The sequence below is a fragment of the Numenius arquata genome, chromosome 4, assembly GCF_964106895.1.
Source record: "Numenius arquata chromosome 4, bNumArq3.hap1.1, whole genome shotgun sequence".
NCBI lineage: Eukaryota > Metazoa > Chordata > Aves > Charadriiformes > Scolopacidae > Numenius > Numenius arquata.
In genome coordinates, this window is record NC_133579.1 from 72,296,808 (window position 1) to 72,323,611 (window position 26,804).

General features: G+C 43.0%; 1 protein-coding gene across 1 annotated transcript in view; it reads right to left on the minus strand.

Annotated features, from left to right (window-relative positions):
- Positions 1-26,804, minus strand: part of GLI3 (GLI family zinc finger 3) — a 218,779-nt gene that overhangs the window by 69,814 nt on the left and 122,161 nt on the right. Inside the window, exons 4-5 of the mRNA XM_074146109.1 lie at positions 26,277-26,382; positions 2,872-3,077 (exon numbers count right to left, since the gene is read on the minus strand). Coding sequence (XP_074002210.1) covers positions 2,872-3,077; positions 26,277-26,382 — 312 coding nt within the window. The remainder of the gene's footprint in view (positions 1-2,871; positions 3,078-26,276; positions 26,383-26,804) is intronic.

Genomic DNA, 26,804 nt, shown 5'->3' on the forward strand with positions numbered 1-26,804 from the left:
CAGCCTGTCTTCATAGGAGACACGCTCCATCCCTCTGATATCTTCGTGGCCCTCTGCTGTTCCAACAGGTCCATGTACCTTCTATGTTGAGGACTCATGTTCCAGACTTATGTTCCAGATTGTTTTGGCTCCTGGCCATCCCCAGGTCTGTGAGCCCACAGACTGAGCCCAAGGGTATACTGACCTAATTATTTAACTGGCCTAAAGCAATTAAGGTAGCAAGAGAAATCTTGCTATGACTTTCAGAAGAACCATAACATCTTCTGAGTTTTCATAGTTCAAATGCTATACAACTTAAGCCACGGTGTCCATTATGTTATTAGTACCTTACGTGCATGTACCACTTTGAAGCACAGGGTTTTTTTCATTTGCATTCTAGTAATGCCCAAATCATGACTTGGACTATCTGACCCCAGGAACCTAAACCTGAAAAAATGCATTTAATTGCATACCTGACTGATCACACAACGAATTATGGATTCCAGAGAAAAAAATTTAACAGCTTTTCAAGAAGCATGTTGTTTTACTGAAATATCTCCAGTGCCTCAATCAAGTTAACTGTATTTTCACGAGGTGCTACACAACACCTGGGCTGCGGTAACTGATCAAAGATGAGCTGTGAGCCTCGAGGACACATGAAGTAACACGTATTTGTTTAAAACCCAAAGAAAGAAGCTTAAGCCAGTAAGTTTAGCTGATACTTATGAAAGGCTAATGCTGTGTATACAGTCAGTGATCAAAGCTCAGGGGCTGAGAAGTAAGACAGAGCGTACTCGGCTGTGTTGTCCACACCTGAGTGTCTCATGCCATCTGAGAGCCCGTGGGTATCCAAGGCTCCTACAGGAGGCTGGCAGGTATGAGACAGGCCTTAGAGGAGAAAACTGCCTTGCTGAGGTGGCAGCTGGTGTTGAGGCCAGGTATTTCACAGATCTGAACCGGCACCAAACACCTACGCTGCAGGCAGATGAATCTTAGCCCCTTTGTAGTTACGGCAGAGCTCCAGACTCAGTTGGTAACGTGCATGGTGTCTGTATTTGGGTGACCTGAATAGTTCTCTAAGGCTCCACTGGCTGCGCTATCTAAAACTCGCTGGACTGTAATGGGAGAACAGCACACCAAGATCACAGACAGATTTTCTGCTCTGTACAGCCCGAAGTTAAGCTGCCAGAATCTGGAACCAGCTTCTACCCTGAGACGTCCTAGAGTTTCAGAGAGATTACCACTGGCCTGGTGAATACGGCAAAGCACTTCTAGGAGATCTCTGCCATTCTGGAGTGTCAGTTGAGTGCCGGGTCAGATACCCCAGCATTATCTCAGACAGCACTATGTGCCTACATCTACGCACGTAAATTCTTGAGACCAAGGACGTATACAGGTTAGTGTCATATGGTTGTGTGATAGGTGGGTTTGTTCTCTCCTTTCTTTGTATGTGCAACTGGAGCATACCTTAAGCATAAATGAAATTCTGCTGGAACGTGATCTGAAGATTACTGAAGATAAGACAGTAAAATGTTCTGCATATTAGCTTTTGTGAAAAGCCCAAATACACATTGCAAGAGTTTTCCCAATTTGTGCCGTTACATTAAAGCTCTATCATGTTTATCCTACAGGAAAAGCTCCAAAGCTCCTTGAGTCAAAACATTAATTTCTTAGCAATCAAATTGTTCCTTCAAAATATTTTTTTTCTACGCTTTGGCTAAAATAAAAAGGGTAGAATTAGCAAGGATTCATACAACATCCAAAGTGCTGCTAAGAAAGCCCTATGTGCATGCCATATACCTTGACTGACAATAGGTCATTAAAATTTATTCTCATAAGAATATGTGCCCATAACTAATGGATTAACTGTAAAGGTATATGTTCTTATAAACGAGGATTAATTAGTTATCCGTTTGGATAGGGTGCACAGCTCATTTTTCAAATTCAGCTAACGGCAGTTTAACTCTGGTAAGTTTCTGCATCCACTGAGAAGACCTTTCCCATAGTTAAAATAATAGTTTAAATATCTTCACCACATATTTGCTTCAGAGTATGTTATGTTTTAGCTCTCTTCAGCAAATACTACAATTCTGAAACGTTAAACTACTGAAAAACCTACTGCTAACAAGACTGAGCCTTTTAGTAACTCTATTCATTGCTCACTTCGGCAAAATTCCCATTGAAAGGAATAGGAAATGTGCCAGAGTAATGACAAGAATGACCACGGGAGTCCTGGAAAGTAATAGCCATGGTCACACCCAGACTTAAATCATCGATGCTTCAAGTATACTGCCCACCATCTAAACTAAAGGGGCTAGTCCTGATCATCACTTCTACATCAATGTGGTTTCATTTGGCCAAATCATTGGCTAGGCTAAACTGAAATAATTCTACATAACTTTAATAACAGAACTGTTGACTAAATGTAACAAGTCAGTGCATGCTTTACATGATTGAAAACTATGATTTTAATTAACAAGCCTTTTGCGCCTGATGAACTCCACGGTTATACACAGATCTACACTCACCAAGAATCTGGCTCGATTCAGTGCAAATACAATGTATTTCTTGGGAGATCAGAATCACACCCCGGGTCAGCTCCACAAACAAAAGATGTCACGAGACATACACCACCCTTCCAGCTTAAATTTTGAATGAGGCAGGGCTTTTTTTTTTTTTTTTTTTTTCCCCTTCTCCCTGAAGTTTCAACGTTTGTGAGATGTACAAATGAGCCATGATCGGCTGATGAAGTATTGAAACATTTATGACATAATGAATATGTCTGACAAACCTGCTGAAGCTGCTTTGAACAAGGGGGGAAAAAATGTTGACAAGATTAATATAACTTAAGTTGCTGCAATGACAGAAAACAGGAAGCCTGTCTTAACCCACCGTCTGTTGGGCTGAGGCCGCGGGCTGCCGAGATCATGGAGAGGGATGGGCTGCTGTGCAGGGACCTGATGTAGTCCATGTAGGGGTTGATGTATGGGTGAGGGGTGCTGAAGGGAGACTCTGAGGTCGCAGCAGGATTTCGGTGCGGGGAAATTCTAAGGAACGGAAGCTCTGAGTATGTCGGGCTACTAGATAAGGCAGAAGGCCTGGAAGAAAAAAAGAGAGAAAAACAAACAAAAACCAGCCAGGTTATCTATACGATAAAGAAAAATACTGTAAAGGTAACACATTCATTTCTTGAATAATAACAACTGGGTTGCCCATGTAATAACTTCCACTAAAGTCAACTGCCTGGAAAGAAAAAGAATAGGAAATGAATTCTCCACTGTACCCATTATTAGCAACATTTCTCTGACCAATTTTAACCTGAGTTTATATTTGGTTTAATCTTTATATCCCTCAATACCCTTTCCCCATGGGGTTCAGCAGAAAATCACTTTAATTAGTGTGAAATATGCACCCTGTATCCCATGTATTAATTCCTGCTGCAATATGGAAGACATACTCAGATGCTGAATCGTTTAGATCTTCAAACCCGCACGGCTATTGGAAAAAGAGTTTTGAGAGCTACACTGTAACCACCCTCTTCACTTGCTAGCTTACTCTTCCCGAAAACGCAAGATTGCGCATTTACACAGAATTCATTTCAGAAGAACCAATCTTTGTAAGCCATTAAGAGAGCTGGCTCCTTTGGACCATATTTTTGTTGATGTCCCTTCCCATGAAAGATGAGAAAACCTGGTGGCAAAGGAAGAAAGATTGCTGCATGTGTTTGCTTTTAGCATGGCACCAGAGACCGATGCCTTTAACAAGACCATATTAATTAACTACCTCATTCTTGCTGCGGTGCCTTCTCAGGCTATGTGTATGAAGCTGCGATGAACCAAGGCTGAAAGCTGAGTTCGCAGCTGACAGAAGATAAATAACCTGCCTTAACCCTCCCCATCATCCCACCCTGTCGATATGACAGCGTCCAGGCTCTGCATGGAGACTCTCCTCTCACAGCACCCCACCTCCAAAGGCACTGGAAAAAGTCCAAATTTCATCAGAAGGGGTTGGAGTGCCTGCCCTTGCCAACCTGCTCTTTGGCAAAAGACAATGATTAAGCCTGTCATGCATTCGCTGTAGTCCAACTGGTTGACCTGAACTAAATGCCTTTTTGTCCCTGTTTTTCCAATTAATTTAGCATATATACAGCACAGACACAGACAGCAGCTGTGAGAGCAGTGAGGGCAGCCTGTTCCTTTGATGCTGTTGGCTTACAAAGAATATTAAAACAAGAAATGTATTTTTTCCCTTTAACATACACATGCCATGATCAATGGAGATAGTTGTCATCACCTAAAAGGCCAACAGAATGTAATTTTACATAGGAGCCAATTTTGCTCTGCCATCAGCTTGGAAATGCTTGCGTATGAGTGGGACAAAGATCAAAGTTACACATTCCTAACACGACGCCGGCTTCCCTGCCACTAAATCCACGAGGGCTCATAAAATCGGGGGAATAAAAATCTTTTCCTGTTGTGCTTTTCTCTCTCTTTCCCCTTCCCTTCCCCTGTTTGGCTTTTGTGTGTTTCTTGCCCTCCTATGGCTTTCTGCAAGGTAAAGCCGCTTTATCCTTCTTGTATGAAATTATCTCCCAGCTCCAAAGTTTGTTAGAGAGCCGTACCCGTTGTGTGCTAGCGGCAGGTACCGGCAGCACAATCCCTCCTTTGGCACTCGAGGAAGTGACCCACACGAAGCCCAGCCACTCCACTGGTACCCCTTCAGCGTATTTAAAATGCACCGAGAACCTGAAACCAGAAGCCATTTTCCACCACTGTGCAAAACGGGCATCTCCTTTCCTCGCTTTTTCTCTGCGTGGTTTTGCAGCGCCTTTGTTTTACCGTGGAAAGGCAGCTTTACTCGTGTTGGTACTGTGAAACCCAACCAGTCATAAAGCATTTGCTGCCTCGAAGTTCCCTGTCAGGCTGAGCGTGGAAGGCACGAGCCTTAAAATTCATGGTGATGTAGGAAGCAAAAATAACACAGCTGGATATCATATTAAAGAGTGAATTTCCCATCCTGGCAGTGAGGAAAATACAGTAGTACAGAAAATTTAATACAAGAGTAACAAAGAAACTAAGTTTGGATGTCATTTTACAAGTAAATTTTTCTAATGCGATCTCAACTCAGAAAGCGTTGGAAACCTGAAGAGCATGCAGGCAAGCAGGAGCCCTGGCCTCATCTGGTGCATATCGAACAGAAAACTGTTTAAAAGCTTTTGCAAGAAGGCTGAAAGTCTGTATCAGCCTCAGTGATTCACTCTCCAACTGGCCAACAGCCAAACGCTGCCGGAGGAGCAAGATTAAGAGCCAGGATGTCAGCTTCTCCCTCCAGATGCAATGGGAGCCATTCAAGGACACTGGGACTCAACCACTTCTCCTCCTCCTCAGCCCTGCCTCTTCCTCTCTCCGTTCCTCTGAGCTCCTCAGTTTTCCAAGGATGCAAGGGAAAGGACGCCAACCTGGGTGATATCAATCAACTGCAGGCATATAAGCTGTATTATTAGAGACAGAAATAAGAGTCATCAGATTCCACATAAAATTCCCAGCTCTGGACTCTAATGTTTACTAAACTCTCTCCAAGATTTGATTTTAACACGCTGCTAACTTCTCCGCTCACTTCCAGCCTGTACTTTTCTCACTCCTCTGTGTTTCCAGACCTTCCTTTCCCTACAGTCCCATTTTCCCTCCTGCCTCCACCTAGTCTCAGCTCCCGCTGTTTGAGCCCTCCCGATTTATTCCAATAAACATCACATATTTTTCCCTTCCCTTCCCTTCCCTTCCCTTCCCTTCCCTTCCCTTCCCTTCCCTTCCCTTCCCTTCCCTTCCCTTCCCTTCCCTTCCCTTCCCTTCCCTTCCCTTCCCTTCCCTTCCCTTCCCTTCTAAACTTCACTATGAACATCTTTTCAAAAGTATGGTTTAACTCCCTCCTTTGAACTAAAATGTGACTTTTAGAAAGGGTGCAGCCAAACACACTCACTATTAGCTGTTGCTTTGCAAACTCTTTGCGTATCAATAAAGAACAGTCCACCCCCACTATCTTTAATTCATTTTGTTTATGTACTTTGCCTGCAGCCTCGGAAAATGGTGTTCTGCCTTGAGCCTGAGGCTACTTAGAATCATAGAATGGTTAGGGTTGGAAGGGACCTTAAAGATCATCGAGTTCCAACCCCCCTGCCATGGGCAGGGACACCTCCCACCAGACCAGGTTGCTCAAAGCCCCATCCAGCCTGGCCTTGAACACCTCCAGGGATGGGGCAGCCACAGCTTCTCTGGGCAATGGGACGCATTCTCTGGGCAACTTCATGGGACGCAATGAGGCTTCAGCATGAGAAAAGGCTGGGACATTTTCATTTATGGTGCTTTTATGTATGTTCCGTGCCTAACCTGTCAATCATGGGAAGGCGGAACTTGCCCTGCATCCTCTCCTACACAGGGGTTTTCCTGTTCAATGACATACTCGGAGCACCAAGCCTTCCTTCAGAGAGAGGGAGAGGAGCAGATGCACACTCTTTTCTGAATCAGGCCCTTTGTGTCTACTCAGAGAGATCCTGCAAACTAAACTCAAATTTAATACAAAGTCTATCATACTTTCAATACTAACTTGAAATCGGAGGTCTTCAGGTTGGGGAGTAAAAGAGATCCTATAGCTGTGTTTTATCACTGCAATTTTTATCCTGGCACATTAGGCTGATTTTATGATTTTCTCAGTAACTTTGATTACACTTACACCCCTGATGTAAAAGAGAAGCAGCAGAGAATGGGGCCGGCTGCGAAGATGTCTCCTCTCTTCTCTCCAGACCGCCTTCCACCTCACCGCTAAGGTGCCAAAACACCGTGACTGCCACACAGCTTCCATACCTAACCCAGGTCTTCCCTCTCCCTACCCATCTCCAGCCTGCCAACTTCTCCCAGTCCCGACTCCAACGCTCTGGAGAGCCTCAACTACTCAGCAGGAGAATGGCACGCACGCGCCCAGGCAGCGAGATCAGTCTCAGGGTAAGAAGGTGTATTTTTTTCCTATTACTCACGACGCTTTTTTTTGATGAATGCTGCAGGGGTGTCTGCAGAGTCTTAAAAACTTACGTGGTCACACCAGTGCAGCGGCTGCCAGCAGCGTCAGACGTACGGCAAATCACAAAACACGTGAAGCTACTTTTTTTTTTTTTAATGCTTTTTCCGACCGCTGCTGAACCACAGGTGAGCTGTGTGTAAGATTTCAGTTATTACTCACGAAAACGGCGTGTCATTTTGTGTTGTTGCTCCCAGCTGCAACCGATGAGCTCTGCACAAGACGACTGACCAGCAGCAGGTTTGGATTTTAGCCCCCACAAAAACCGAACAAAGTGCAATTCCCTTTTCAGCCCACGCAAGCCTTTTTTATTTTTTTTTTTTAAACAGGGGAAGGAGGATTAGGGGAATCTGAGAGTTGATGCAGCAAGCATGAGGGAGTGAGTTATATGTATTTCAAAATGATCCGCACGCACAGATCATTACCTAGTATCATCTTGAAAGGATCACACATTTTTCCCATCAGCAGAGAGAACGGGGGCAGAGGGGCTCGCACCACATGCTGTAGGTTGTTTCTCGTACCTAAGCATCAGCCAGTTTTTCAATGAAGAAGATCAGATGCTCCAAATCCAAGTGGAAATCCTATCCCTTGCACCTTTCCTCCCACCTACATTGCTGAACCGCTCCTGTGGCATGAGGCAGAAGGAAACCACAGGTGGGAAGATACAACTTCCTTGCATTCTCTACATTCCAAAAACTAAAATAGTTGGTGATTTTAAGCCTCTGAAAAAATGAAGACTGACAAAAATATTAATGGGCTTATATTTTCCATGATAATAGACCTGTAACTGTTCACAAAATTCGTAACAAAACAAGAACACTGAATTCCAAATTCCCGTTCTCCTTTTTTCACCCCCAGTTTTATCATTCATGCAGACCTAGTGAAGAGCCAGGCAGGGGATCAGCCCAAAGTACCGCGAAACCATCTTACGTGGATTTATACTTGTAACCGCGTAAGGGTGGTTAATCCAGGAACTGAAGGAGGGGAGGGGATGGGAAGAAATGAGATCCAGCTCAGGGTGGCGGGGAGCAGCAAGGGCCAGCTGCTCTCTAAGGGAAGAGAAGTCAGGAGCCAAGGTTAAACCCAACACAGGCAATGCGCTCCATGCCACCAGATCCAGGTGCTGGTAATGGGGTCCATCAGCAGTCTCAGACAAGGCCGAGTGACAAACCAGGTCGTGGGGGATGTCAGTGAAGTGCAAAAGGAGATAGGGCAAAAGACAGCACAGGAGACAAGCTCCACTATAGCTCTGAGGGGTCCATCCAGGAGAACAGCTACCTACAGCGCAGGTCCTGAGCTCAGCCAGAAACAGGACCAGAGATGGGCGCTACCTACAACATAGCTCAGGCAGGGACTGAAGGCCCCAGGCTGAGCTCAGAAGGGGCTCCTGGGTGCACGGGGTGCGGGTGGAGGTCCCGGCTGTTCAAGGCAACTACGGCCTATTAGTTACCTCAGGGTCCTAAGAGTTGCCTCGGCGTCTTTGCTTTGGAGCCCTTGAGCTGCTCTAAGACAGGCCAGAACATCAATACGACGCACGTTGTCCCTGTTCTTGCATCTCTTGCAACTGGGCAAAGTACAGCGGGCCCTGGGGCGTGCTGTGACCCCCAGGCATGTCAGCGAGAGCTCTTCAACAGCAAAGTTTTTGGGAAGCAGACATAGAGCCGCTCAGGACAGCCACAAAGGTCTGTGTCACAGGCAAACCCGGATGAAAATTTTGAGGTTGGTTTGGTGTTAAGAGATGTGATCTGTCATAAATGGTTTCCAAATAGCTTTAAGCTGTGCTCGGGCAAAAACCTCTTCTAAGCACAACCTATCTTAAAAAAAAAAAAAAAAAAGAAAAAAAAAGAAAAATCATGGCGATTTAAGCATTTCCCGATTTTAAAGGAAACTATAACTCCAGGACTGGAAATTTTAATGCCAAGTTTTGTCCTGATAAATTTTTAAATGGCTCTTTTATGAATCTGTTGAAAAATACATTTATATTGAAAACAGCAAGTGATCCTTAACTATAACATTGTAAATATGACACTGAGCTGAGGTTACAGATGGAACAATAATCTATCTCACAGAACAAAGCTTGTCAACGAAGTGTGATGAAATATTGTAACATAACCTAATTTATTATTGCCTTTTCATCCATCTTGTTATATTATGAAAGTGCCAAAGTTCAAACCTCGATATTTAATCATTTAACAGTACGTTATTCAATGCTGGAGCAAGCATTGATGGTATAACTCTCATACCAATGATATCCACACTGTTTCTCTGATACCTGTTCAATTCAGCCCTGCCAGGAGAATTGAAAAATTAAACTTCTTAAACCGCCTATGATCTTTTTCTTTTTTCTCCTTTTTTTTTTTTTTTTCCCTGCAATAATCTTCTGATGGCTGCCCCCAAAACATTAACACTTTTATTTCTAGAAGATCCTGGAAGATGAACAAACAACAAGGACTTTCTTGTTATGTAGTGACTGCTACTTTAAAAGCACATGGCTCAATTCCTTTGGTAATATCTCCCATGTGAAATGAGTATTGTTTGTTTAATGCCATAGTCGCTTGTACAGACTGACCCTTTCAGCCCCAGCAGTCAGCAACTGGCTAATAAAAGGTTTTAATATTAAGAAAGCTGAGCTCTAAGAAAGTAAGGCTTGATCCTGAAAATTCAAGCAAGAACAATTCTAACAGTTGCCATCAGCCCAAATGATCAACTTGCTCCTCACTGTTACAAGCACATACGTGGTTGTAGATGCTCGATAAGTCAGGCCCAGGCAGCTAACTATACATTGAAACAATACAGAAAAATTAAGAGTCAAATAATCATCCTGCTTCTCAAAATCTTTAGTTGGTGTTGTAGGGTTCAACCGTACATAAACTGCAACCCAACGGAAACTGTCCACTGACTTAATTGATAAAATCTTTACGTGATCATGGACATGATCTTCATAAGCACAAAGTGCTGACCCAATTCTGCTCTCCCCAAGAGCCACCAGTAAAGCTTCCACTGACTTCAAGGCAAGGAAAGCGAGGCCAGCACTGAGTATTTTTAAAATGCAATTCCACAGTTCCTTTTCTCTTTGTACTTCTAATGGAATTTGTAAACAAACCCATAAATATATAGTAGGAAAATCAATAATATCATCTTTTAATACTTAAATATATATTTTTTTTCAGAAATTGTATCTTAAAATAGGCACTCCATTCCCATAAAATCACTCACTGCCTCAAAGCTGCTGTATTACATTCTTGGACTTCAGGAAACCAAACAAATGAATTTGGACATTTAAAGAATTAAAGTTAATTGAATGCCTGGAAATGTCAGAGAACACTTCATGAAAAAGAGCTCGACTGCTACAAAAAGGTAAGCACTGTTAACTGCATTTTCTTAGTGCTGCAAAAGAAGAAGAGGGAAAACAAGGACATGCTTAAGTCCTCATATGAGAAAGAACCTTGATTTCCTATATTTCTTTCCATGTTCCAACACCTAGTCAATATTCTGCTCACTTTTCCTCCAAAATTCACACTGGAACTATAGTCAGTATGGGGAAGAAAGACACAGAATCGGATTTGGTAGCAACCTTCCACTCGGTAGGTATATGTACAAATAAATCATGAATGGGTCAGTGCCTACGTAGTTTACACATAAGAGGAGCTAGATGAGGGTTTAAGGTACACAGGCTCTGGTTTGGTTCCCTTGGACAAGCTTGTTGACTTCCTCATTTGCTGTTTCCCCATCTTTAAAATGGTGCTGAAGCACTCAGAAAGTGTATTTACAGTGGAAAGGTCAGACCAAGAGGTACTAAGTTATTTTTATTTTTTTCACTGAGGCAAGGACAGCGCCTTAAGAAATGTGCGCAGTTCCAGAATGTAAATTCCTAATATATACAAATAACCTCACTTTGGGTTATAAGGAAATGTTTCTCCCTCGTAAAGTTACAAGGTATCGTTGCAGGGATAAAAAAAAAAAAAGACACAAGTGACCGGACAAGAGATGTTCATGGTGCTGGAAATCGTGCACGACAATTAGCGAATTGATGAACAATTAGCGAATGACCCACAGCAAAAAGAATATTACTCTGGCTCCCCTCTCCTTCTTTGGGAAGTGTTAACATTGTGTAGTTACAGTTAAAAATTGGCTACATTAATCAAGGCACTAAATCCTTAGTCAGTGACTGTACTCCTATTTTTTAACTGACGGATTGCCTGAATGCTTTTTTACACACACCCTCTGCTACGTGTAATACTTCATAAATAACCCAACCATCAGCTTGCGGATTCCCTCAAAAAGAGTTTCTGCTGCAAAAAGCAACGAGTATTCATTCCATTATTTAACGTTTTGTTTACCTAAGGTCAGCTGCAACACTGGTGACCTTCAGCCCCCAGTAACACCTGTATGGACTACAACGGGAAACTGCTGCTTCAGAGGCCACCGAGTCAAGGTATATGCATTTCATGACATGACCTGGAGTCTTGACATGCATTCCTTAAATGTGTATGAAGATACAGTTTTGAATGACTTATTTTTTTCCTTCTTTTTTTTTTTTGAAAAATGCAAATAAAACCATGCACTGTCTCCCAGTATTTCTCCCAAGTCAAGCCCAGGCTTCTTGTTCCTCCTCCTCACACACTGGTCATCTCCCCACAACAACGCGCCTCTCCTCTTCCTTCCACCCTGCCACCAACTGCTGATCGCTGCCTCCCAGCACTCCTCTGAAACACTGTCCTCTTGGCCTTCGCGTACCCAGCGTCCCGGCTTGCCTCTCCTTCCTCCAAATCCTTCCCAGGACTGCTGCAAAGAAATCAGTGACTAGGGGGAGGATTACACGGATTTACTTGGCAATTTCTTTGCTTGTACAAACAAAGGCTGCAAACATACGAAAAAGTGACCGACTATAACTACTCCCTCCAAACGCCACTTGCCTTTTAGGTGGACATCCTCTCGCAAATTTTGAGGCAGCTGTGGAAGCCTTTACGGTCCCCAGCTACCCAGCTGGTGCCCCCTCCCAGCAATTACTGACACCCCCCCCCCCCCGCCCAGCACAGGCAGCACATCTCTGCCTCTAACCAATTCAGTGCCCCATTTCGTTGGGCCAGAGCAAAGTTGCCAGACTGTAAATGAGGCGAAGGGACACCCTCTGACCCTGCTGAGGGACAAGGGATCATCTGGGGCTGGTAACCCCCGAGGCCATCGGAGCCGACTCACCAGAGTTCATTTGCCAAAGCTCTTCCTTGGCCGAGCTCCTTGTATTTGCACAACACTCAGCAGAGGTCTGATCCTGCATGGGGCTGTTGGATGTTGCAGCAATGTAAACAAAAGTCATGCTAACAAGATACGCTGTGATTTCCATCGCTTGCTTCTGGTAGAGCCTTACAAGGCATTGCCTTACTTGCTCAGTTCCCACTGACTTCTATGAACTATAAATAGGGTGAGACCAAATACCTACGTGGCACACCCAATCCCAGTGCTGGTAAACTTTTCATCCCTTGTCTTCAGCCTCTTCCAAGTCTATTGACTCGTCGTCATTAATATATCAAGGTTAATTTATCAATGCTGCAATTGATGCAGAGCTCATCATCACAAATATACAACACATGCACACAACAAGCCAATGTTATTCGAATAAGCCTCTGAAAAGTGTTGCTACACATTAGAGGAGAGACTGCCATGAACCTCCACGTATCGTTCCCTCTTCAAACTGTGCTGTAGCACAAAGTACAGCAGGGAAATCTAGAAGGTCTGCAGCATACTCATTATGTGTTGTTATTAATAACAGACTGGACAGTGAAATTACCAGCTGCATTCCTACAGCAAACTTCCCCATTCTGCAATTCTCTTTTGATGCTCTAGAGGTGGTCTCATTTGCTATTCAAATTTTAGCCTCCTCTCGGCTACAGGCAGGGCCTGCCATCTCTTGAAGTGTTTAACCACAGCGGCACCATCATACGAATATGTGGGCATATATAAATCCTGACGGCTTTCACGCACCCCTTCCTTCCTTCCCTTTCCCCTTCCTCTCCTCCCGCAAAAAGAGTGGGTCAAAGGAGTGTCAGAAGCTTTCTCACACTTAATGCCGTTAAGCCAGCTAATTGAATAAACATTTGTTTAACATTTGCTCCTATTTCACTAATGCACTGGGAGAATGAGAAGAATTTTATTCCCCTGCTCCCCTGTCCTCCCCCTTCCTCAGGAGTGCCACTAGCTGTTATCGCAGTGACTAATGTGCTGTATGTGGCCATTATAGTCTTCAACTCTGAAATTACACCCAGGATGAACGATAGGCTCTGCCTGTATGCTGATTGGAGTTGGATGATGATTGATTAGAAGAAAGTCAGACTACGTAGCCATGCAAAAAGAACTGCACTAAGCCACCGGCTTAAACACTAAAGAGCGTTTCACCAGTGGCTTCAGAGCTATTAGATGTTTTCGTATGAACAACATTTCTCACATCCGGGTTTGCGCATTTTATCTTTATTCTTTCAAATCCTGAAATTGCTTGGATAAGAGGGTTTTATATATATATATTTATACACATTTCTAAGAGTAGCCTGAACTTTTAGGGGAAATTGAAGAGGCTTTGTGTCAAGTACAGCTAAATCCAGCCTTTCTATATCAAACTCCTGCTAGAAAATTACTGTGCAGATGATAAGGCTGAAAGATATAATAAAAAGTGACTCTACTCAATTTACACTGCAATATTGGTATGACTGAATATTTTTCATTCAGGTGACTGATAAAATCACTAAACTGTATTGCAGATAAATAAAGGAGGCTTCTGTCAAGAATAAACACCATTAATCATGAAGTCTCACCCTCTGAGTGGCTGCGCTATGCAACTGCACAAATGCACCATCACAAGTGGCATGTGACCCAGCGCCTCCTTTCTTCCCCCGGGCTCCCTGGTGACACTATCTTCTTAGGAAACTTTTCTTTCTTTTTAACGCCTTTACAACATTTGGAAGTCCTTAAATATCTCTTCCCTTCAAGTTTACGTGCGATTGCAACTGATACATTCGGCTAAAAATTGATCCCATGAGACAAAATGAACCAAGGCAGACTGTGGCCGCATCGCTGTAAACCCAGCGTTACAGTGGGAAGGTCTGTATTTAAACTGGTGAAGATGAGATCTTTGTCGCTCTAAAGCTGAAACAAGTAAGAAAATTTTATCAGCTCCCCCAAGCCCTCTTCCCCTTTTCTCCCAAAACTGCATTTTCTTACTGGTTTCTTTACTTAGACTCGCTATTTCCAAATAGGTACCGAGTCTCTTTTTGAACATACGATGCATCGCAAATCTACCTGAGCAGAATCGATGGGCTTCCTTTCAAAAAGCAACTTAGATGCTAAAACTGGACATGTGCTGAAAGAAACTGTTACCCAGCAAAAGCAGAGTCATACAAAAAGAAAACCAGACAACTCAGGCAACCTTTTTGTAACCTGTTTTAGCGCAAGTGATGATTCAATAGTGGCCGTGTTATTAAGCCGGAACGAAGCAGTGCCCTACACACTAATGAGGTTAAAAAATGTAGTTAGGTCTTCACGTTAAAGGCACTTAGCAAGCAGTTTGCTTGGCAAAGACCAACTGTGTGTTGGAGCAGAGGACTAATCACACAGGCAGGAATCAAATCGACTGGAAGAATTAGGAGACTCGCGGCCCCGAGGAATGTAATTCATGCAGAAAAGCAGTTGTCAGAGCCAGGCCGGGGAACTGTGTGGGAAGAAAGCAAAATAAACAGCTCAACAAAGAAAACAAAGACGCTCAAATAGTGGCTTTTCTAATGCTTGAGTACACTGAAACTTCAGTGGGTGCATATGACAAAAACCTCATCAAAGACGACCTCTATACAAGCAATACACCGGTGAACGGTGCACTGGTTCAAAAACCACTCAGAAAATGCCTGAAGGTCTTTAAAAAATAACCTTGAAGTCGTTCTGCGCGACAGAGAAAGTGCACATGCATACATGGGAGAAAAAGAAAAACATCCAAATGATATAAACGAAGAGAGTTGAAATGGTTTCTACTATTACTCCTGATTTCTCTCTCCATCGTTCACAGATCACAAGAGGATGCAGCCGGCATGCAAAGAGCCCCCCCTCTCTATGTGGAGCAATACTCCCGGTGGAAAAACAGCACTGCTAATTGGGATCCACTCCTGCCGTGTGAGGACCAGATTACTGCATCCACCAGGGGGATTACCCGACCAGAAAGAAGAGCTCGAGGCTGGTCCTAAATCTCGACAGAATTCATGTGGTATTCACAGAAAGTTTTTCTTGCGATGGGTATGACCCACGATGGTAAAATCAAACTTTGAAACCAACTGACACATGAATTTCGCAAATGCTCAGTTCTCTCAAAAAACCAGTATTTTCAACCAATGGGTTATTACTCCCATAATTGAATGTTTCGAAATGTTTAGAGAATGAAGCTTTTATAGAACTAAGTACCCCTCTCCTCATTTCACTCTGTCACTGACGATTTTTCTAAGCCCTCCCTACCCTGCACTGCAGAACTCCACGCTCACTTTTGTTTCAGCAAATTTCAGCTTCTCTTCTTCCCTTAACTCCTTCCTCCCTCGAAGGCAGCGGTAAGGCAGGCATTCCTTCCTCTGAAAAGCCTCTCTCGTTACCTCAAAGGAACACTCTCCTCAATGTCTGTTCTGTGATGCCAAGAAACATTCTTTTTCCAAATTCGAAACCAAAGCAAAACAAACCCCTCAGCTTTCTCTAAGTCACATCCACAATATTATAAAACTGAGATTTGGGAGAAGCTTTTCTTTAATTCTAACTTTATATGCTAAAATAAGACCTTAAACGTTGAAAACAAAACTGAACGTCTCTCCCGCTGCACTTGCTACCCAAATTTCGTTGTGTAGGGAACATTTGACTAAAATTCTAACTTTAAAGGACTACAATCCTGACAGAAACATTGATATGAAGGTTCAGCATTAATCATTTCTGTTGAGGTATGGCTGGATTTGCTTCACATCTCTGTACTAACATTAGCAGACAGCCCAAAATTGATATTTACAAGGATTAGTGACTACTAATCAGAGCAGAGGCAGAGTATCAGCTAGAATTTCTCACCTAGCACTACTACTTACACAGAAATTTCTGTATAACGTTTTCTGCATATACATTTCTGTATAAAATACACGGGTTATTTTCTGAAATGCCTCCTCTCTCCAAACCCAAGACAAATCCATGATTTGGGGAAGAAAAGCCATTTTGAGAGTGCACCTCAGAGAGGGGACCAGGTGTAAAGTGTATGTGGATGCTGCACCCAGGACCGCCGAGTCAAGGAGCGACCCTGTGAAAACACAACCGCTTCTGAGCTATTCCCATCCTCCGAGCACCACCGCAACCAGCAGGTGAACCACGGATCTGCACCAACATCCACGAGGGCAGTGGGATTCACAGGTGTATGAAACACAACTTACATCAAAGGGGAATGCTGCTAAGTTAGGAGAAGGGAAGAAAGATATTCTGCCAACAGTCTTTGGCCGCAAAGCCACAAAGCCATTGTGGTGCTACACAATCCGCACTGCAAGTCGGTTCTCACAAATGGTGACTACATAATGGCTGGAACACCGCAGCCATCAGAAGAAACAAGAGATAAAGGCTTCACACTGCTGTTCTTGCTCTATTTGTGTGCAAAACTGGAGTTAAAAAAGCATTTCTCGGGCAAAGCTGTAACTTTGAACAACCTCAAGAACCAGAAATGGGTGGGGACATCACTTCTAATGTGGCTGTAGGGGGAAATACACGGAAAACAAGCACTAAGTGTAAAGCAAATGAATGTTCTGGCTGCACATATTTTAGAGAAGTAGTAAATTCAATCTAAATACTGGAAGCATTATTAGTTCCCTAAAAAGAATAGGTAGGCAGGCGTGCAGAGGAAAACCACAAAAGGGAACAAACTGGCCAACTTGGGACACACCTGCACCAGCAGGACGACCTACTGCTAACTCAGCACCTTTGCAATTCAATTTAATCACAGGAGCAGAAACACGGTTGCCACAAAACACGCCAGGATGGAAGCCTGACATCCAAGGAACAAATACGGCAAACTAAGACAGAGGCAGCTCCACAAGTTTTCTTGGTACTGTCTTGATGATGTACGCTGATAGTGATCTTCCAGGGTGAAGCAGAGAACACCTGATTGCCCCTGGTCATTCAGCTCCTGCCCTCCCCACCAAATCTGTCTACAATGTTGTTAAATGGGGCTATTTGTGTTGGTGGCCTCTATAAACCGGACTAGACTATCAATCTTTTCTTCCACGGGCCAGTGGAAAAGGCATGATAAATCTAGGCTGAATTTCAACAGGAGATAGAGGACCGAAAGATGTGTATCTTTAAAGAGATAGCCACTTAAATCTGATATGTTTAGAAATTCTCCCTCATGCGAAATACTCCCTAACTTTCCGTTGATCCTTAACACCGATGGTCACAGCACCTCATAAATAACGCTTTCAAGAAGAAGACGGGTCCTTTGGAAGCTTTGTATTGCTGGCTCATGGCCTTTGGGATGTTTTGCCTCCGTGTCTAACCTTTGTGGGGTCTCCAGAAAATTACCAACACCCCTATACCATTAACTATAAATGCAGACATAATGTATTGTAGGATCAGACCTACACATTCAGTGCTGGAAGGGACTAAGCAATACATTCTTGCCTGGTCTTTAATACCAATTCATAGAGCCCAACCTCAGTATAAAGCTTCTTCTAAAATAAAGTCCAGAGTCCTTCTTCGGTCACGTACGGCATCCTAAGAGCAAAACTCAATCAGCATAACATTTTCCTTTAAATTTTTTCCTCTATTAATCAATATTATCAGCCACAAATGCTGGCCCAGCCTACCCCGAGGCACACAGACAAACACCCATTGAGCACAATCCTTTGGGTGGTATTAGGGTCTTGTCTTCTTTTTTTCTAGCATCATATAATACAGAGTATACAAGGGGCAGCTAGTTAGTCTCCTGCATCTCAGAAGCACAACCATCACCAGCTCAAGAGCCTGCTTTCTGTTACAAATATGCAAACAAATACAGACATATAAATACACGTATTTAGTGGGTTGAGTAAGGGGTGGCAAAATGGCAAACAAGGTGTTATTTAACTTCTGTTTTTTCTTCCTTTGGGGAAAAAAAAACCAAAAGTCTGAACTAAATTCAGTCCATACTCCAAGATTATAGGACACGATGCCTTTGTTGGGGGAGGAGAGAGTCTAAGTCTGGGGAAGACTGCGTGAGAGTAGGATGAAGATGCTACGTGCTCCTACACTGGAGACGTACTCATTGCTCCCATTTCATCCAGTTTATACCTACTCTCACTTTAGGGACTTCCAATTCACAACACAGAAATCTCACCAGCACGCCTTAAAAAAAGAAAGCAAAAAGAAAAAAGATAAAGAAAGAAAGAATGAAAGAAAGAAGGAACGAACGAAAGAAAGAACGCTAAGACTGTAACATTTCAGTTCTCTTTGAAGCAAGATTTAACGTGAGTGGAAGAATTGTACTGAAAAAAAAAGGAGTCTGTCACAGTCCAGTACCTCACAGGCCACTGCAACAAGTTTGACAGCAGCCTCTATAGAGTCGGCTTGCTTCTGGTTCACTGCACGTGAATACCACAGTCAATATCTGCTCACTCGACTAATACTGCTGACTACAGCACAAAGAACACAGGAATTTTGTCCAAGAAACCACAGGCTCAGAGCCTCTGAATGTGCACTATATTTAGAGCTTGCATTCTTTGCAGCTGATAACAGAATGAGATAATAGAAATTTCAAGCAGCAGAACTCTAGCACTGCAGCTATTCTGTGTATTCTTGCATAAATGTTAAATTAAGGTAACGATCCACACGTTCTCAATGTTTTTGCCCATGAAGAATTTTCCTACTTGTTTTGTGCACGTTTTCCCTCTAATTTTCCAACTTTCCCAGACTCTGTGTAGCTCCTTCCTTTAGTTTTAACTGTAAAGATCTAGAATTATTCAGTCAATGATAAATGCAAGCAAAGATACTCACTCTGTTACATGAAGAGGATGCGCGCGCACACACACACACACAAATAGGCACACTTGTATACACATCTGCACACAGGGAGCGCCCCAAAAGCTCGAAGTCATGCCTAGTTATTCCTCAGCCTACAGAAAAACGTTAGATGCAACACGGTGTCCCGAGGCATGACTTTGCTGGCCATTCGTTTTGCTTCCATTGTCTCTTTAATTCATGCCGGTTTGAACGCCCGCCCTAGGGAATCACTTCTCACTGGCAGCCGAGAATTTGTCTAAGCACCGTTAACTGCCCAGACGGGATAAATCAGCCAAGTGAAGTGCTGTCCAGTGCCCAGACCTTACTGCTGATAAACCCAGGAACCGTTTCTCTGCAACAACATAAGCCAAACCCCTGAGAACCCCCCTTGAAGGGTTCATAGAGGGAACCTGCACCACTCTGCCTCTCAGGTGGGGCTCAGGCAACCGATTCCCTGTAGAGCAGCAGAGGAGCGTTCCTGAGGACCACTGAGGGCTTTCCTCTCTTTTTTCCTCCCTCTGCGTCACCCCAGGAAGTTGCGCTGTGAGTTGTTGCTGCTACCGAGTGACCGTACCATGAGAAGTGGTCAGCCAGCATCCCGCTGGAGAAAGCGTGCCTCCCCCATTAAGGCTGGGGGCTGCTGCCTTTCCAGCTCTTTTCTCGACATAAAAAAACAAGAATGGAAGATTTGGAGGAAGTTTCTACCAAAGGATTTTAAACGAAACAAACCACTGCTTTTTCCAAGCTTTTCCTTCTACATTAAAAGCCTCACCAAAATTTTCCTCTTGTTTCAATTGCCGTAGCTCCTCCAACCACCCCAAAATCAAGCTGGCTGTACGAGGAGAACAAAGAGCCTCCGTTAACGCAATATTTATCTGCTCCTATTGTTTCTCCTTTATAAATCTGTAGTTCCTTGGCATTACAATTAGCTACTCCAGAGAAAATGATTATGTCACAAAGTATTATCCGCCACAGAAACAGATGAATGATGTGAACCAAATGTAATCTGGTGCGCTTAGAGGCAATTCGGTTGACTTTCATGTAAATGCGCTTGCTAAAAACGGGGATGATTTTTAGCAGTGAATCCTTATTTGATCTAGAATTTATTTGCCAGTAGGAATGAACTTTTAAATAAGATACACTTCCTAGTAGGGAAAGAACTGTGAGAAACATAGTTGAATTGAGTGTGCAGAAACTTTTGAGTACAGCTTACCTAAACAAATCCACGTAACTGAACTTACATAAAACAGCTACATTCAGAAATATTTACCTATTTTTGACCTACTTGGTTTACCTTTTTCGAGTGTCTCAGAATCAAAAATTTAAGAGAATCGCATACCCTTTTTTTCTGCAATTTGATATATACCACCAATAATTTGCTTCCCAAATCTTTCCCAGTTTCAGACAGTTTTTAAGAACGCGGTCTGTTGCTGAAGCTACTCTGCAAGCACGCTTGCTAAGGAGAATTTATGATCTGCAAGTCTTAAGGTAAACATTACTAAACAAGTACCAACAGCTAAACAAAACACTGATTCACTATTTTAAATGATGCAACTCTATATCCTAAGTGAGAGATCGGAATTCTGGTCTAGACTCAGGCTTCCTTTTCCCCGCTTTGTAAAAGGCCTGGGGCACTGAAGGAAAACTCTCTGCTGCCGTTTATGTGCGGGCACCTGGCCCTGCTATTTCACTTGTGCGAATTACCAGCGCTGCGCTGCTCTGTCACTAAGAAAAGAGACGTACGTGTTGCTTGCAGAGCCTACAACACACATACCCACGGCACGTAACAAAACTCTGAACAACCTTAACGAGTCACCCGACCATGCTGCTTCCTTCTCCGAGACTTGCTATGAAAATCCTCCAGGCTGTTAGCACCTGCTTATTCTCCATGCCGCACTTCCCTTCCAGGGACAGGTTTCTTGGGGTGTTTCCCATTTAATACAAGACTTCTCCCCGCTTACAGAAAATACTTTCATGGGCAATTTTGGAAAGCTGTAACTACGGCCATCTTTTCATGTCCCAAGAGCTTCCCAGTCTTTCTTCTTCGATGGCTCCTGGCTAAACCATAAAACCAGTTCCAAGTCTTAAAGTAATTAAAGCCAATTCAACGAGTGATGTTTTTCACGCTGGGTGGGGCTCTCCTTCTCACTGTCAAAGGATCAATGAATGCTCTGACAAGCTGACGGATTCCTTGCCAAGTCTCCAGCTTAGAGGTACACTGAAGTAAAGGAGTAGGTAAAAGATTTAAGAGGTTTAAACACTACGATTTTTAGAAGAAATAAGAGCTTAGGAATGAAAGTGCAAAGGAAAAATCAAAATGCCAGTGATGGGGCTGGGAAAACCTGCCTACGTCCTATCAAACGTATGGCAAGCAGTTTCTCTCCTATAATCAAGAATATATTGCGGAGCCAGTGCTTTAATCTTCTTGCTCTTGGACATCCCCCATTGTACTGCGTGGTCCAAAATCATCGAGGCTGATGAAAGCTGAGCATCTGGGCCTGACTTTCCCTTCCTTTTCACCCTTGTGTAACTGATGTCTGTATAAATTAGATATGAAATAACATATCCAAGAATCAGACTCTCTTTTTATCAGCTTAAAGCTGACTGCAAGCAAAACACATGCTTCGCTTTAGTCCCGGCGCAGTCGCACGGTTCAAAATATCTGTTCCAAGGCATCCGTGTTGGGCACATGCACAATTACCTGCACGTGCATCATTTCAGGAGGTAAGACTGCCAGAACTCGGAGCCCGCTAGCCTCAATCAGCAGCTAGGAAAAAAAAAAAAGATCCTAGAGTATCATTGATCCTAGGAAGCTACAAGAGAGCAGCTTTACCTCGCAGCTTCCCCCTTGCAAGGGCAGCTTTCCCTGGCCATATGCTTATGGGTAACACCAGTGCACCTTCCCTTAGATTTACTTACTCAATGCTGCCTTACTCACATGAAATGGGACGGCAACAGAAAGAGAGACAGAGACTAAACGGATGAACGTTGTGGAACATGCATGGTGTATCTTGTAGTACATTCTGCCCTGAAATTTTAGCTTTCTACTAGCCTCCTACGACATGTCCATTAACTGCTCTGAGGTGTACACACTGCCACCACCCTGAAGCCTTCCTGATATTGCTCCCTGGTAGTTGTCCTCTGCCCCACCTCTGCAGGAACGAGCTTCCTTCACAGCCATGATAACAGCCCCTGGAAATACCAGGTGAGGTCACCTTCAAAGGCTGTCCAACCCAACTTTGAGATGAAGCAGATTGGGAGCAACCTATTAACGCAACTTGGTAAAGGTGTGGGAATGAATGGATGACCAAGAACGGTAGCTTCCTAAATCACTGTGATTTATAATCTGTCAGTAAAAGTCCCTCTGCCTTAGGAGGTTGGGTTTTTTTTTTTAATTAATAAATAAAAACTCTCATCCTGGCTAAGTCAGATTTTAAAAGTCGTGGGACTAGAAAGTTCTTTACACTTGCGCTGTCATAAAAACAGTCAAGACACCCTTATTCTTCCTCTGCTCAATGCTAACAACTTTCATCCCAACAAAGCCGATGTCAACAAAGACTGGAAGGCTTAGCGATAGCAAAAATTTATGATTTGGTTCTTGAGGAGTCAAAAAAGAACATCATGCTCCAAGGATTAATTTATGTCCAAATAAATACCCTCAGCAGAAGCATGATTTGAATGACTGCGCGCCGACCAGAGAAGGCATCCCACTCTATCAGACAGCCTAGCAAACGCCAAGGACCAAAACAGAGTTTAGCTTCAGTTTCTCCTTTAGTACCTTAATTTAGAAATCAATTTTGAAAATTAAGAAAGGGCTAGACAAACACAACGACCACGAAAAACAAAGCCAGAAGTGGAATTACTGAAGCCATGCTTCTTTTAGTATGTTTCAATCACATGGTGTTTAACAAGTTATTTAACTTGCTAGTTCAATGGAAAGTAGCAAAACTCAATTACAGTTTACCGGAACACTTCTTAAAACTCAGATTCATGCCATGAATTTGAAAAAAAAAAAAAAAAAAGAAAAACACAAGCTCCAGCTCCAATTACACTGCTCATATGTTGCCGCTAAAGAACGACTTAAGTTTCATACGTCTTCCCTGAAGTATAAACCGAAGATGTACTGTAGAAATTCCAGATAACTACATAGTCCTAACAAACAGGTTTTGGTAACACGAAGTGACACATTTCAGTACATATTCATAAGGGTTGGGGGTTATTATTGGGCTGTAATTGCAGTTGTTCTAACACCTAATAAGCCATGGCTGGAAAAACAAAGGCAGGTTAATTTGTGATTTCCTCTACTCATTCAGAGGCAAATTAAGTGTCAAACAGCTAATACAGAACATATTTCATTTTATGAGATTTTAATTTAATTCTGCGCCATATCGTTGATGCCTTAATGTAGGGTGGTTTATCTAAGAAGAAGAGCAATTTATAAACCTCTTTCAATTGAAATCTTTAATGATAGGATACGATAGCATAATTACAGCAATGCCTGCTAGTCCTACTATACATAAGCATCTGTCAGCAATTCCATCATAAACATAAACCCTTATTTTGGGGGTTTATAACTCAGTTATAAAATTTGGCTCCAGGCTGAAATTTGGGATACAACAGTTCTGCCCATCAGCAATTAAACTACACGTATAAATACATATACATCTGTAGAGCTGTAAGTACGTTAAGAGCCCTTGAACACCTTAAGAATTCCTCCTTTCTTTTTTCTTTTTCACTTGGCCATTGTTCAACGTTATGGGCACACGTTGCGGGTATCATGCGGACAAGGCCTTCTCCACGTTTTCTCTGCACTCGTGGTTAGACCTAAACTAATTCCACTACGGCTTGACAGGTTCTGGAACACGGTTCAAGGAGCTTGGATAACTGGAATGACGCCAATTTTTTGCCTCTTTTTTTGTTGTTTTTGTTTATATTACACACACACAGACTTTTGAGAGTATTACGAAGCTGAGGAGAAAACCACTCATACAATGAAGTCAGCGATGAAGCTGCAGGTAAACATCTGTGTCCTGACTAGTATTCTTGCCATCTTCTCTCAGAATTCTCAAATAACTTCTCAGACCCAGTTCTTTCTTCCTCTTTTATTTTTTTTAATGGCTATTATGCACTTATGCATTTATTTAATGGATTATGCACTTCAAGCAATGGCTCCAAACCATCTCAAATCTAAGTGATACTCGCATCAGGCTCTGTAAAACCTGCAAGAAAACCGCTGGGTGTCTACCTCATACGTACATTTTAAAGTATTCCTGAAAACTGCAAAAGCATGACAAACCTTAACATCTACAAAGAAGCTGTTGGACTCCAACAGATTATTGTTTTTTAAGTTGCTTAATTGCATATTTACATTTAACTACACTGACCACCACGGCTCCGAGGGTCCACTACAGCTCATCATTCCAATGAGAGGAAGAATCAATAGAAGTCAATGGAAAAACAAACAGCCGGAATCAAGGAAATTTTGAGTTTAAAGCTTGGGCTGAGATCAGAGTGTGTTACTAAAGCAGCTGCCTGCAGTCGTATCGCATCATGCTAAGATCTCTTCATCTCTAACAAGCCTCTGCAGAGCCCGGCTGAATCACGGCTGCACCGCGGGGTACAGCGGGGAGCAGGGGAGGAGCAGCGCCTTTCCATAGAAGGGGGACCGATTTCAGCGTCGGAAAGGACTACCGCTGAAATGAGGCACGAAGCAGGCATTTTCAACACCTTTCCAGGCTCCTGCAGAAATCCCGGCACTTTTAGCGGTGTAGGCTGCCAGTCCCCATTTCCCACTGTCACCCAAAGCGGGGGAATGGTGGTTTTCCCCACCCGTGGGCAGAGGGTGTCACAGTATGGGCTGCAAAATCACTGCGCTGCAAAATCTAGGATGACCACGGAATGACTCTGTCTGAGCCTGCCACCTTCAGCTTACAACAGTTTTTAGCAGCAAATTTAAGCATGTATTCGAGTACATTTTATGATGCGGTTGCCCGTGGTGTAAATAGTGATGCATCAGAGGAAGTCTGAGGAATAAATCACAAGTTTCCGTACTCTCTCCTTCTATAAATACCCACTTTTCCTCTAATGCCCAAGAAGACTGCAACACAGATTTATTACTTACCTCCAGGCAAATTTGCTCTGAAATTACAATTCGGTAATAGAAGACTGACCCAAAAAAACTGTTAGTAAAATATTGCGTGTGTACTTGGGCATGTAGTTAGGATTGTTAATATCAATTAATTCTGCTCACAGAGGAGGACTTGTTTTAAAACAACTTCATTTTTCTTCTCCATATATGTAATTACACAGCTGTAACTAATAGCCATAGCAAAGCAATCTGCCATCTAAACAACTAGCATTATTCTTCAAAGTATTGCTTGTGCTTTTCTTCTTGTATTTTCTCAGTATGAGAGGGGATTAGTAGATATGATTAAATGTATATATCAAGCCTTTTAGTGACAGACCAAGCCCCGCTTTTCGGCTCCATTTTTCATGGTATATAGCAGTTTGCTGGACACAACAACTGTTTTATTCTGCAACGCTGATTTCCGTCTCCCCATATAGAAAAAGATAATATTTATTTCTACAGGATTTCACCACTGCCACCCCTTTCTAATGCACCTTATCACTGGTATTCATTTCTTTTATCTTTGTGTAAACCATGTGCTCTGTCACATTTGCCATTTTGTTTGGGTGACATTCCCATCAATCAACCGATTGCCTGTGCGTGCACACAACAGGAACTATTAAAATTTACCAAAAATTTCATTATGCTTCATAGCAGTCACTGGAGAAAAAAAAATAATGAAAGCTTTGGAATGAGAGGAAATTTTAGCTATGAAGAATCCCAAGCCTAATACAGACAAAATACCTCTTTTGTCTGGCTGTATTTCATGGGGTTCAGCACCTTTTAATTTAGCATTTACAGAACGACAGCAAAACACAGAGGTAGCCGCTTGCCAGCCACCTATTCCTGAAGTCCTCAGGAATTCGCAGGAATAGGTGGCTATTAGCCACAGGAATTCCTCAGGCACCAGCCTGGGTTTTGCTTCACAAACAGATAAAACTCGGCGCTTTCCAAAAGTAAATCTCGCCCTTCGGTGAGACTGGCAAAGCATTCCGGGTGCGGGGCTTTAAGCACCGCAAAGGGTGGGATACTTGCCCGTTCTTCCAGGCGGCTGAAGCGAGGGGAAATCATACTGAATACTCACACATGCAGAGGAGGAATGGGAGATGGTTCGTAATGGTAGCGTCCCTCATGATGTCTCGCATCAATTGGTACAGGAGGGTGGAATGCTGGAAAGAGGTGAGGCGGATCTGAAAAAACAAGCGAGGTTCCTGGATCTGAGTATCTCCAATGACTCTTTAAAAAATAACATTCATAAAGACGGAACAGACATTGAAAAGCACGTGTCACGAGCACCACGACTTACAGGCCACATTCTCCTTCCCTGCTGCAGGTCTGTCTGAGAGGAGAGTTTGGCCCACAGTGTTTGCATGAATATGTATTTACTAATTTTAATATTCTCTTTTTATAGCTTAAATGGAAAGGGACGTAAAAAAGTCTTTAATAAATAATTATGTGCCCATATGTGAAGTGTCAGATCAAAAGGACCATCAAGCCTTTCATAAGCATTCCCGATTTATTTATTTTTTATTAAAACAAGAAAAAAAAAAATCATCGCAGGACAAAAAGCCTAAGCAGAGAATACAATACAATTAAAAAAGCATATCCTCGG